Source organism: Pygocentrus nattereri, chromosome 6 (assembly GCF_015220715.1).
Source record: "Pygocentrus nattereri isolate fPygNat1 chromosome 6, fPygNat1.pri, whole genome shotgun sequence".
NCBI lineage: Eukaryota > Metazoa > Chordata > Actinopteri > Characiformes > Serrasalmidae > Pygocentrus > Pygocentrus nattereri.
In genome coordinates this window covers 13,977,479-13,991,801 of record NC_051216.1, presented here as the reverse complement: position 1 = coordinate 13,991,801, position 14,323 = coordinate 13,977,479, and the positions used below count along the sequence as shown (strand labels likewise).

General features: G+C 38.2%; 1 protein-coding gene across 1 annotated transcript in view; it reads right to left on the bottom strand.

Annotated features, from left to right (window-relative positions):
* Window positions 1-1,889: 1,889 nt before the first annotated feature.
* Window positions 1,890-14,323, bottom strand: part of LOC108423896 (activin receptor type-1C) — a 41,926-nt gene continuing 29,492 nt past the window's right edge. Inside the window, exons 6-9 of the mRNA XM_017691524.2 lie at window positions 12,922-13,078; window positions 10,968-11,092; window positions 8,403-8,533; window positions 1,890-6,884 (exon numbers count right to left, since the gene is read on the bottom strand). Coding sequence (XP_017547013.1) covers window positions 6,759-6,884; window positions 8,403-8,533; window positions 10,968-11,092; window positions 12,922-13,078 — 539 coding nt within the window. The 3' untranslated portion in view covers window positions 1,890-6,758. The remainder of the gene's footprint in view (window positions 6,885-8,402; window positions 8,534-10,967; window positions 11,093-12,921; window positions 13,079-14,323) is intronic.

Below are 14,323 nucleotides of genomic sequence, written 5' to 3'. Positions count from 1 at the left end.
ATTGTGAGCTGTTTACGCCGCCATAGGCAGAATTATACACACAGCTCAGGGATTAAGAACACTTACGATGAAAAAAATGCAGCTCAAATTGGTTTGGGAATATGTTAAGATTAAGTGACCCTTATTAGTCCCACAACAGGGAAATTTCACCTCCGCATTTAACCCATCTGTGAAGTGAAACACCACATACACACTAGTGAGCACACACACACACTTGGGGGCAGTGAGCACACTTGCCCTGAGAGGTGGGCAGCCCTATCCGCAGCACCCGGGGAGCAGTTGGGGGTTAGGTGCCTTGCTCAAGGACACCTCAGTCATGTACTGTCAGCTACTGGTCACAGGGCCAGTTCCCTAACCTACAGCCCATGACTGTGATAGTGACTAAAGGAATGTTTTACTTGAATCTGTTTAACTAGATAAAAAAAGCCAGCATTGGGTTTATTAGGCTGTGCCCTGTTCTTCACTAATAAATGAAGAACTACTGTCGCAATCATGAGATTTTAGCTGACAAATTAATTGGCATATAAATAAGTGCAATTAAGAATTTAACTGTTTTTTATTAATTGCACGCAACTACTTAAGTGCAATCTCAAAGTGGTCAAATCCTGTTTAATAGCTGTTAATAGTAGCTCCAAATGACTACAGGAACAGCGTGAACTCAAATAAATAAACATTACTCACCTCTGCCCTCTATAGGTGTTTTAGGACCAGTCAGAAGTTAAAACCTTTGTTGTTTTTCTGTAAGACTCATGATGTGACTCAATAATTAAAAATTCTTAATGTATTCTTAATTTAGTTACAGTGGAAACATATGATTGTGAAAACTAATGACAGTGGAAAATAATTGAGATTATGTAATATCTGTGACCGGTCTAACCTTACTGTTAAAGTCATAAGAACATTTGCATTAATTAAGGAATCTGACAGTAAACAGTTACTGCTTAATGAGCCCACTGTGTTAGCTGAAGTGACCCCTGCTTTCAGTGAAATGATTAATAGAAATCAAACAACCTACTAGGAGCATTTAGCTGTATTTACAGGCTAATTAATGAACATGACAATTTAGCAGGAGATGTACATAAATATCCTACTTGGAAAATGTAGTTTAGTATCTGCAGTTGCCATCATCCACAGGCAGTTACCATCATCCAAGATCCCCAATAATGACTTCATACTGCAATTAATTGATACAGTAAAGTCTGGAATACATTGGAGGCCAGTCATTGTGTTTTGTGGGCAGTTTGTCCCAGTTTGAGTTTCAGTGAAAGCTGTAGATTTACCCATGATACTCTACCATGCTAACCTCTTAATCAAACAGGCTACAGGCCACTTCCACTGTTCCACTGTTACAAAGGCTGCTTCTGTCTCTCATAGTGCTGAGATGAATGAAGTGGTGAGAAGAGTCATTTTGAAATTGTTCATTTGCTGTTTGTGCATTTGTTACCATTGATAACTTCTTTGTAGAGTTCAGGGAAATGCCGTTATGAAACCACATATGACCTGACTGCTTAACGTCTTTTCCAATACAAGACTCAGCAACAAGGCCACAGGGGAAGAAAACACACACACACACACACACACACACACACACACACACACACACACACACACACACACACACACGTCTGACTTGCTGAAATAGAGGTGAGAGAGGACTTGGTTTCTTAACGGTCAAAGCGTCTGAAACTGCCAGACGTGCAGTTTGTGTGCAGTTAGAGCTCCAGGTTTGAGTCATCAGTGGAGATGGTTTAGAGTTAATCACTCCAGATCCCTTCAGGTCACACAAGAGCAAGGACGTGCAAAAGATAAGATGCATGAAGTTGATTTTGTGAGTTTGCAAAGCATGATAAGGCACAAATCAAATATGTGACAACCTATAAAAGCAGCCGTATCATGAAAAATAGTTTATTGTCTCACAGTTTATATATGAATACAATAAATAGTCCAGTACAGACAGTACAGTACAACACAATACTATGTGACACTCATGATCTAAAAGACACTCATGATTTGAAGTCAAAACATATAAAGGAGTATGAATTCCACCCTCAAAGTCCTCTCATATAAAGCAAGAGAGTCACAGTACATTCTCAGAGAGGAACGAAAACTTTCTCACACGACATGAGCAAAAACCCTGTGCCTCGACGGCCAACGGTACGGACTTTTCTTTGGAATGAGTGACGATTTCAGAGGAGTAAAACAGTTACACGTGCACACAAGCATTGCCATTTTCAAGCAGCCTTACAGGCAGATGCCTGTCCGAGATCCTGAACATGTAACAGAACAGCAAAACATGTCATTTACACACTTTTATCTCAGGGCTGAGACACAAGAAAAAAAAAATATATATATATATACCCAACAGGCAAAAAAGTAGAACTATGACGTCTTTCTGCCTCGGATTGAATTTGCATGCGGATGTCAGACATCTAGTAGACGATGCCATTTGCAAACAGCATGCCCATGCTCTGTTAACCATGCTTATAGAACACTACGTCTAGCAAAGTGATGCACATGCCTGCTTAAGTGTCTCTCTGATCTGAAAGTGAACACCACTGCAGTGTAGAAGACCAGTGAATGACTACTAGGCCTGAACAAAATAGGCCTAGAGCAAAACAATCTCCAAAGTTTTGACTTACAGAACTCACCAAGCCACCGTACTCAGTAATCAGTGTCCAGAAAGCTAATAATCTATAACACTTTACTGTAGGGCAGTGCTCATATAGGTACATGACACCTACCTAAACATTTATAAAGGTGTTGTCTGTCACAAAGGCTGATTTTGTCAACTTTGATGAAGTCGTCATCTCCTTTGTCAAGCGACATTGATATGACATAAGGTTGCACTTGTTTTGGGTGAAATGACATAGCATATCATAACAATGAACTTTGTAGCTTTGTGATAAAATGCTAATAATGTGACGGCTTAAATCTTACAAATAGCAAACTCACTTTCCCCAAGGGCTGCAGAAAATGCAGACTTGTTTTATCCAGCCTGATACGGTAAGCTGTCGTATTTTTAGCATTATGTCAATGTGAATTACTTTGAGCTACAAATATGTCATTACACCCCAGAAAATGTCATGACCTAATGTCAAATGAATGAAAATAACCCTGAAATAGAGGTTAAGCTAACTTGATATCATATATATACACTTTATAGTACTTTGTATACATACTTAATATCTTTTGGAATAAGCTTTTAAGAAATGTTTATGTAGGTTTATGTTATTTGTCATTAAGGGCTTATGCAGGGGTCATGTAGTTTTGAACACTGCTAAAAAGTGTTATCTAACAATGAAATGATTTGGCACGATTTGTTAGTGTAACACTACCTGTTTACTTTAACTCTCAGAAGTCATTGTTTTTGCTAGTGGAAAAAAGGAAGAATTAGAATTCTCAACTGCTATTAAGACAGGAATTTGATGAAAAGCTATTATTGTGCCTGCAGTCCTGTTCTACGCAAAGAGGAAAGATTTTTGGTAGGCAGTTGTTAAAAGTGTAATTAATTGCGTACATATGTAATTAAACACAAAAAAAACACACAGTCATAACTCTGTACACTTCTAAGGGTTAAACTGACAGCTGAAACTCAAAGTAACCAGAGCGAGACCACAGATTTGCAGTATGCTGCATCTTACTCATATATTACCTACAGTAATGGCCAATCCCCCAGACCTTCAGTCTATCACAGCCTATCACAGTCTACATTAGCACCTGCTCTCAGCCTTGACCTATGACGTTTAGTGTGTTCCCTCCTCTTACAAACCAAGTTGAGCTCATAAACGGCTTCGGATGAATAAAGAGTATGTAAGCTGGGAGAACAACAAACTCAGAAGCATGAAGGCAAAAAAGACAAGTTCAGTGAACACACAGCAGTCCTTCTCTGGGTCTTTAAAGAAACTGTTCAGCAAAAAAATCTAATTTACACAGACAAAAGGCTTGAAAATGCCTACTTTTACTGTGTTTTTGTCCATTTTTATAGATACTGATTTGTCATACAGGTGTCAGAAACCACATATGCAAGTCTATGTGCTGTTACTTAACATCCCACTGTGGTTTAAGGCATGCGAGTGCTGATTTGGGCATGCTGTTTGCACAACACTAATATAATGAGGTATAAGGTCCCATTGACTGTTAGTTACATTCAACTCTGCTCTAGTGCAAACCTAAAGAAGCAAGAACTGAACAATTCCTTTAATTACCTAAGACAGAACAGATTACCCAAGTCTTGTTGGCCAACCATCAACATGACAACGAGTGCTGGATGCTCAGGTATGATCTCTAAGTTGCAATGTGAAGTTTTAAAAATTTGCAAGTGATATCAAGACAGATTCTCTCTCTCTCTCTCTCTCTCTTGGCTGATGTATTTTATGACTGCACAGCTTGTGAGTTATAGAAATTAGGAATTTAAATGGAGATTCTCCACTGAAAGGCCTATTTTGGTCCAGGACTTGGACTCTACGCTCATATTATATATATATTTTTTTCTTTTTCTCCTGCTACATACTTAGATTAGTAGTTTTGAAGCTTCTTTGGCAGCTTCTGGCTGCTCTGTAGTGCAATGCAAGGACATTACAAAGAAAACACAGATAAAGAGCATTCACATAGAACATTTTCATGTTTCTCATTTTTTTCCCCACATTGGCATTCTTAAGCTTCAGAGTCTCATTGAAAAGGCTTCAGACGTCAAATGGCAGTTGTGCTTTTGTATTTGATATTGCACTTGATACAAAGGAATATATATCTTGCCGGGTATGTCCAGTGCATCTGTCTTCTCTCTTAAAGCAAAAGCAGCTACTTTTCTTCTTTTTTTCACATTCAAAAATAACATTGCCTTACAGGAAGTCACACTCGCGCTAGGAAATCTCTGTGCAGTGCAACTGAAAGTGATAAAGGGTTCTGAAATGAACACATCTAGAAAATAACACATCTCTACTTAATTTTTGCTAAGGAAAGCAAAACATGTGCTAAGCTCAAAGCATTGCTTAAAAGATCCAATTTCCTTGTTCAAATCAGGAGAAAGCTGTTTTAAATCAAACTGAGAAGCAATACAAATGTTTCAATATCAAAGAATATATAAAACACATTCTGATATCTTGGTCCTTTATGTACGCTTAAAAGGGCTTTACAAAAATAGGAAAAGTACACTAGTAATAAATGGCATTTCAATTAGTTGGTTGGTTGATTGGCCAATTAATGCATTATTTGATTGGCTGACTGATTCCTAATCAATCAGGAAAACTCATGAGTGTCTTGTTCAGTAACAAAAATAATTCACATACACATACAGAATACAGTATATATGCATAATATCAACATGTATGGCACAAGCATATGTGCAACTCAAAGCATTTGGCACTTAAAGAAACACTTGAGGTAGCAGTCCATCCTTCTGAAAGGTGCAGGGAGCAGTGTTTTTATAGTTAAGCAATACTGAGAGATTGAGGAAAAAAACAGGATGTTTTTATGAAATCAGGGCAGCTCTACTTTTGAAAGCACTTTTTAAAAGCCAACCCCCCACCCACCACCCACCAAACAACACCCAGGCCTGTTGTGGTCAGAGACAACACCACTGAAAATTCACTACAACGCTACAATCATTGGCATGAGCTAAACAGTACATTCACATGCAAAATATCTACCTTGACTGCAAAAATATCTTGGCAAATGAAATTACCTTATTTACAACGGTTATATCTAATATTTCATCAATTTGCGACTGTCATGTGACTATTATAAGACAATTCAACTCATTTTTAGACATTTTACCTGCAAAAAATGACTCTTAACATATACAAAATCTAAAATAAGTAGAATGTTATAACATGCTTACAACAATCTCATAATGAGAAATATTACATATACTGACTATATATGTTTTCACCTGCCAAGAAATTATTTTTTGCACTGAAATGGCTAAATGTTCAATAGATACATTAGCATGTAGCATGGCTATACACAAGTGCAGCAATAAAACACCAGCTGTCTCCTTTTCATAACACTGGGGCAGAGTTTAGTTGGCTAATGCACTTGGCCTGTTTGTTGTCAGGTTATTGAAATATACTGTAGTAATGGTGCACTTTATTATGCTCCAATCTCTTAGGGCCAGTTTCCCAGACCCAGATTAGGCCTAAGTATGAACTAATAAGGATTTTCAATGGTGAGTCACCATTGGCATTATGATTTAGTGCAAGACTAGACTTAATCTGTATGGGAAACTAGCTAATAATGCAAAATCTTCTATGAATATTATAAAAAACCTTTATAAGCTTTGTTGGCAATGTACTGCAGAGTCTGGGCCAACACGAAAAGCAGCTGGAGGAGTAGTGAGAAGAGGAGAAAACAGAGGAGAGCAGGATAATGAGATACGAGGTGATGACAAGTGAAGAGGAGTGGAGAGAGAAGAGGAAATGTTGAGGAGAGCTAAACTGGAGTGGGGAAGAGGTAGTGTTTAGGAAAACAGCCAGACAATGACTGAAAAAGTGCTCGTTCACAAGTGCGGAGTCGTACGCCCTGCACCTTTACACAATCGGTGAAAAGAGTCAGAGACCAAACCTGCTAAGATCAGCTCAATATCCCACTGCAGTTAATCACTTCACTGTGGAAGTCCTCACTGCTAGACACTAGGGTTCTTTGGCATCACAGACAGAGCTTTCCAAAATGTCTTTAGAATGTGGTCCCCCTAATCAGTGATGGAGGGGTCACTCAGAGGTCATCAAACCAGCGCCTTTGAGCACATAGTGTGTGCAGCTCAGTTACTCTTTACCGTCCTTGACGACAGTGACCTGAGAGATGGTTTTCTTGACACGCAGCGCAGTAAGGCGAGCAGCAGAGTTGGCATACCAGCACTCCCTCATGATCTTACCCATCACCCGCAGTGCCTGTGTACACACAGACACGACTGTTTAAACATCCTAAATCTAACATGGTGCATAGTTTGGGGTTTTGTTTGTCCTGAATATGTTTATTGTGCAGCCTGGTACAAGCAAAAAGCAAAAAGAAAAACATTCACTACAAACCTCCCAAGAAATTCTAAGCATTTTTTGGTCAAACTATTAGTAATTGAGCAGAGAGACCATGACCACAACTTACTTTTTTTTTTTTTTTTGATACTTTTGATACAACCGGGGAAATTCCACCTCCGCATTTAACCCATCCGTGAAGTGAAACACCATATACACACTAGTGAACTCACACACTAGGGGGCAGTGAGCACACACTTGCCCGGAGAGGTGGGCAGCCCTATCCACAGAGCAATTGGGGGTTAGGTGTCTTGCTCAAGGACACCTCAGTAATGGACTGTCGGCCCTGGGGATCGAACCGGCAAACTTCCGCTCACAGGGCCAGATCCCTAACCTCCAGCCCACGACTGCCCCCATTTGACATCACTTTACAATAAGACTACCTTATAAAGGCTTTATAAATAGTTTAAAATGAGTTTATTAATGGCTTTTAATTTAATCATCTTAGAAACCATTAATAAGCAGTTATAACACATAAATATAACAAGCAATACCTTTTGCTTGTCAAATAGTGAACCAATATTCATCCATACTGCAAGCTCAGATCTTACTTTGTCAGCTTTATATGTTTCAACTTAATCAGATGTTCATATTCATCAGATGTAACAACTCGTTGTTGCCCACTTCATTAATGTGGTATAACTGCTTATTAACTATGTTAAGATGTTTATGACTTAACCTGTCCAGGGTGTATCCTGCCTACCGCCCGATGACAGCGGGGATAGGCTCCAGCACCCTCAGCCTGGATTAAGATTTAGAGTAAGACAGGAGAATCCTGTGCTGGGCCTTAAACATACACTATGGTAATGGTTTACATTAATACGCTGTAAACTCTAGGTTCCAGGACCCAGATATTGTTTAGGTTGGCAATTTTCATTGGTGAATTGCCACAAAAAAAATCAAAAAGTGAAAGGTTTGAAATAGAAAAATACAATAATAAAATATTATTTGGTAAAGCTGAGCCTGGTATACATTAAGCCTGTGAACTGTGAGTGAAAGCTCAGTGCATCACCTTTTCAGACACATACTAAATACTAGTCACTCAAAAGTGTTGTAACTCACCCAGTCACGTACACTAACAGGTTTTCAATTACATCAATTGCATTTCTGTATCATGTCAGTGCAACTGTAAATCCATATACATCTTGCAGGCATTCAAATGGTACTATTTTCTGTTTACTAATTTGGTACTAAAGGTACTAACAAATGGTACTAATTTCCTGATGAATGTCCTTAACAAGTACACACTGAGCATTGTATATGTGTGAGCTCTGGCCACAGCCCTTCCATCAGGGCATTACAGTGGTATATTTAAACCATATTTCTAGTTTTGTGTTATGTTTAAACTGTTCCCTGTTGACACAGAGAGTCTCTCACCTCGCAGCTCTGCCATTGGTTGGGGATGCTCGGTCTCAGTTTCAGATCACACACCACTCTCCTCATTTCCTCCACCGATGGGTCTGAAGGCACCAGGTCATAATAAGGCAGCTGGAAATCCTCATGAATCCCTGGCAGGGGATGGAAATGAGGCTCACATATCATGGCACAACACCAAAGGGTATAACATCTACTTTAACTGCAATGTGTAACTTTTAATGTCATGATATAATTTTTTTCTACTGCTAAAAAACTTTGATGCAAAAAAGGGTTTTTGACTTGAATTACTAGCTTATCCATATTTCCTGCTCAGGAGTACTGTAGGACCAAGGTTGGGAATCACTGATTTATGGCAACTGATCTATCCATTATCCGCCCACTAATGTGTTTTTTGTAGTTACTGTTGCAAGGTTGGCAAGCTTCGGTAGAAGAAAAATCCCATTCAGTCTTGTGGCCTATCCATGCTCCACCCAGAAATGTGTTTCTTGCATTCTACATGCACTCAGACAAACATATTTTGATGAAAAAAAAAGACTTTGTCACAATTTCTTATTGAACCTGAATGCATCTACAAGATGTAAGAGCATGGCTTAGTCGACTGTACCACACAACTCCACATTTAGTGTGTCTTTCTACTTTTAACCGATATTTATTTTGTATAAAAGGGTTTTTGTACGGATTGGTTCACTGGCTTCAGCTGTCTAATAATAATAATAATATATTTAATTTAAAAGCGCCTTTATTGACACTCAAGGACATTGTACAAAATGTAGGGTTATATATATATAAAAAGAACATCAACAGAGAGAGTAGGCTATTTTGAACAGGTGAGTTTTAAGACTGGATTTGAAAAGAGGAAAAGAGTCAATGTTATGGATGTCAGGTGGGAGGGAGTTCCAGAGTTTGGGAGCAGAGCAGCTGAAAGCTCTGCACCCCATGGTAGTCAGACGCGTAGAAGGTACAGAGAGATGAATGGAAGAGGAGGATCTGAGTGAGCGGGTAGAAGTTGCGATTTGGAGAAGATTTGACAGATAAGGAGGGGCAAGATTATGTATGGCCTTAAATGTGTGGAGGAGAATTTTGTATTCGATCCTATATTTAACAGGGAGCCAGTGGAGCTGTTGAAGGACAGGTGTAATGTGATGGAATGAAGGAGTTTTAGTGATAATACGGGCAGCTGAAGCTTATGGAGGGATTTATGAGGAAGGCCAAAGAGAAGAGAATTACAGTAGTCAATGCGGGATGTAACAAGACTATGAACTAGAATAGATGCAGTATGGGGGGTGAGGGAAGGGTGTAGACGATTGATGTTATGCAGATGGAAATACACAGACCGGGTTACATTCCTAATGTGAGAGCGGAAAGATAAACAGTTATCTAAGATGACACCCAAGCTCTTAACCTGAGGTGAGGGGGAGACTAATGTACTCTCAATTTGGATAGAGAAAATATCCACTTTCAATAATGTGGATTTGGAACCACAAAGCAAAATTTCAGTTTTATCACTGTTAAGTTTTAGGAAATTAGAGGTGAACCAGGATAAGCATTGCTACTTAGCCGAGTTAACACTGTAGTCTATAGGTAATGAAAGTGTTCATACCCCTCCTGGCTGTCTGTATTCAAAACATGTTAACCCCTTGAAATCCTAGGCTTCTTACATATTAGGCTTATTATTCAGTAACCACAAAAACTCCAATGCAAACTGGCTGAGCTACTCTAGGTTTTAGAAATGTGGAACAAAATTTTGGGCCCACCAATAGGCCATGGCCATTTAAAGGGTTGACAATTAATTGGATGTCATGCACAGGACCCCATATTTAGTGACATTTGGCATGGCAGGTCCAAATGAGTAACTGACAGTCCCCGAGTAGCACTGCACCATTGTGCTTTTGGTGATGACGTAGTTAAACAGTGTTCAATAATATTTCAATTAGTGTTTAATATATTTTAATCTTCAGAGTTACATGGCTAACCATATATTCTGCTATTATACTCTATTCATATTTGCTGTGTTTGTATAGGCACAAAATCATAGCATAGTTTCACCAAAGAAAAAGAATAAAAGTGCAGAAATACACTGTCTCAAGCAAAATCAATAAAGCTACTCAAGGACTGTGGCAGAGAGAAACAAACATAGACTTAGCTAGTACAGAAGGATGAAACCAATAAAAAAATCTGCTTGGTCCAAAAAAATGTACACCTGATCTTTGCTAATGAAAAACATTATTCCTAAATGACATTTTTGACACAAAACAAGGTTTGTGCTACTTCTAATTACACCGATTGGGGTTTTGTCTGAATTGTCCAGCCTGTCTAGCAACAGTAGCTCTAAAAATGCATTTGTTGTCAGACCATGGTAGGTCAACTGTATAGGCCAATTGTTTCAAAGAGCAGTAAGGACTGGAAGTAGCAACACTTATTTTTGCCCATGTAGTTATTTGCGAACATTGGACAAAACTACTTCCTTCCTAATTCAATCCACTCTGATTCAGTATGTTGTTCACTAGCAGTCTGATCCATTTGGAGCAACAGTGCAGTTCCACAGGCCTTTCATTAAACTGTTACCTCTAACAGAGCACCTCCGGGCCAACTCCCAGAACACCAGCCCCAGAGAGTAGATATCCGCCCGCTTAAACGACTCAAAGCTGTTCATGTTAATGGTGTCATCCAGAATCTCAGGAGCCATATACCTGCACACACGCACATACACACACATAGGCACATAAATACACACCTCTGAGTCATGTACATTTAGCCCTGTTTAAGATGTGCTCTCATGCCAAAAAGTAAGCAATGATCCATCTGTCTGTTGCAGGGAAACCAGGTGTGCGGAGTTCAGAGAAAGGGCAGCACACGCCTAAGGACATCAGCACACATATGTACAAACACATGTACACACACACACACTCAATAAAGCTAATGGACACTGATCCCTGTATTCAGAGGCTGGGCATATGGTCTGCTGTAAATAGCAGGTAGGAATGACTCAGTAATGGTGAGCTGATAGCCAGTGTTACGGCTCACTGTGCAATAGGCCTTTCCACTCGGTTCCACAATGGCCAGTGAACTATACAAATTATGCTACTTATGCATGTTTACAATATAAATTGTGAGGCTATTCTAGCAGTAATATCTGGCATATGTTGAGTTAGGGATGCAGTGTCATGAAAAATGTGGCCTGAGGCCTACATTCAATACTTTTCACGTACATATCTGTCAATGCTGATGCCATGGCAATACAAAACATTCAGAAAATGTAGAAATTGGTAATATATCTACCTGGATTAGCATTACAGAACAATGTTCTACCTTTCTGGAAAGCAATAAATACAACCTCAAATATCAGTTTGAAATATCAATCAAATCCATATGTCTGTCCAAAGATAATGATCCACATTAAGCTATTACCTGCTTAGTTTCCATCAAAACATAATGTGCTCCATGATTTTAGCTAGATTTTGTAGATATTAAAATAATTAAATATAATTTTCAAACTTTACCTCAAAAAGGAAAACGTTTCAACTCTGTCTGTAGTGTGAGGTCAGTTACAGTTATTTTGACATTTCCCCGTAAGTAGAAACGAGAATATTCACTTATAATAGAAGCCACTTTGCAGCTGCTTAATACTGTTAGTTTTTGCAAAGGTTATATTTATGTAGTTTCTTCACTCAAAGGCATTTGTAAATTAAGATCTTCCAAATAATTGTCACTGTATAACCATTCACTGTATGTGTACATAATAAGTGTAAAACTCAAATTATACTCAGTTGCTGTTGATTTACAATAAATTTACATTTTAAAAGAATGACTTAATTGTATCAGCCATATAAATATTTTTAAATAAAAAATTTAAATATAAGTAAATATAAATGTAAAATGTAAATGTATGTAATTAAAAACAGTATTAAATAATTTTATCTGCCATATTTTGCACTGTATATGCACAGAATGTCTCCAGGATGTATTTGTAAATATAATTTGCTGTGTTATCACAGAAAATATCTTAAGATGTGCTAATTTCACAATCAAATGTATTAAGCAGTGCTGCCAATAATTAACTGTGTTTATAATTCATTCTTTTAGATATGGAATAAATATTCCAGAGGAAAGAATTTGTGGTAATATGTTATCAAGATAGTAACATAGTCATAGACAACCAGGCAACACTGCTACCTGACTGCTATTCAGCTGTACATACACAGAGAAGCCTCACAGGTTTCAAATCAGTGAGCATGAAAACCACAAAACCTTAGGAAAAGCAACAGTAGCCTGGAATTACTTTTTACTGTGGGGCTCAAGTGTTGAATAAAGCTTCAAAGGAATAGCCTGCATAAGTCATTCTCTCAGATTCATCCTGAAACCTGTGTAAATGTAACAGCTGTAGTTTCAGGTTAGCTGGTTTTATGTTGTTTTCTAAGTACAGAAAAATTATTATTGTTGTGATGTGTCAGGTGGAGTCTATATTGAAAGCAGTGGAATCTTTTATCAGCTTTCATTGCTGAAAAGGAAAGGCTCAGACCTCTTGGTGCCCACTCTGTGGTTGACTGGGATGTCGATGGTGTTGGTGGTGGAGTCGTGTTTGACGGCCAGCCCCAGGTCAGCGATCACCGCTGTGCCGTTCTTCTTCACCAGGATGTTCTTGGACTTTATATCTCTGTGAGCAATCGCTGGCTTCCCTGAAACACACACATACATTACTCTAAAAATAATAGGACAGTTCAGCTATTCACAAAGACCCAAACAAAAGACTGGAGGAACACTATCCATATGATCGCCACAAGTCAGAAACAACTTCACGACCCATAATAATAATGAATATCTGCAGAAAGTGATGCTATTATATATGAAGGTTATAGTGCTTAAGTTAAGCTGTTAAGGCCAACACGATAAAGTGACTATTTCTGCTAATCTGTTCTCCAGTAACAGCACAAGTTCGTAGAGCTGTTGTTTTGTTTTTTTGATATATAAAGAACATGGACTAACAAAGCTGAACATTTGTTTCTCTAATATGGATAAGTTTCACTGAGGCCAACGTGAACATGCATGCACTGTATCTCTTCTGGCAGCAGATTTACAAGAGTGATAAGGGCCCTCACCACATTCTCAGAATAGATTGCCTCCAAGAAGCTTGGTTCAATAGTATTAAAACTTCTTTTTCTCCACTGATCTGGTAGCACCATAACACATGACCGGGCCGCAAAGTAAAGATCAAAATATGTCATCATTCATTTAAAATAAACAATTGATTATATATGCATATTTTCCAATTGAGACGGGCATAAAAAGCAATAGAGATTAAGGAGGATTTCAGTAACTAGTCGTGTCTTAACCATGATTTATGGTATATTGGTATATTTATTAGTTAAGATCATCACAGTACACAGTACAGTAAAAGAACACATCATATATATATATATATATATATATATATATATATATATATATATATATATATATATATATATATATATATACACACACACACACACACACACACACATATGTATTGGGAAGTAAAGAGTAACTGTTGGTCAAAATGTAAACACAGCTTTGAACTATGAGTATAATGAGACAGCTGAATATGGCAAATCAATGAACAAATACTTAACAACACTAACACTAATAAGCAGTTAGCACACAATGATGTGCTTGAACCGACTGACAACAGCACTGGGAACTTCATATAGGTTGCATCTATTGCAGTGGCTAATTTAGTCAAACAATTTAAACGCCCGAGGAAGCGCCATCTGTGGATGCACAAAAGGGAAGCACATATGTCTCGTGATCTGGGTTTTCTTTTAATGTGTAATTCATGTTGTATATTGCTCCTGATTTGTTTTTTGGCTTCAGAGAACTGTAAATCAGAATGAAGCAGCACTTTCTTTCATTGTGGTTGTAATGGTTAAACAGATAAAACTGTG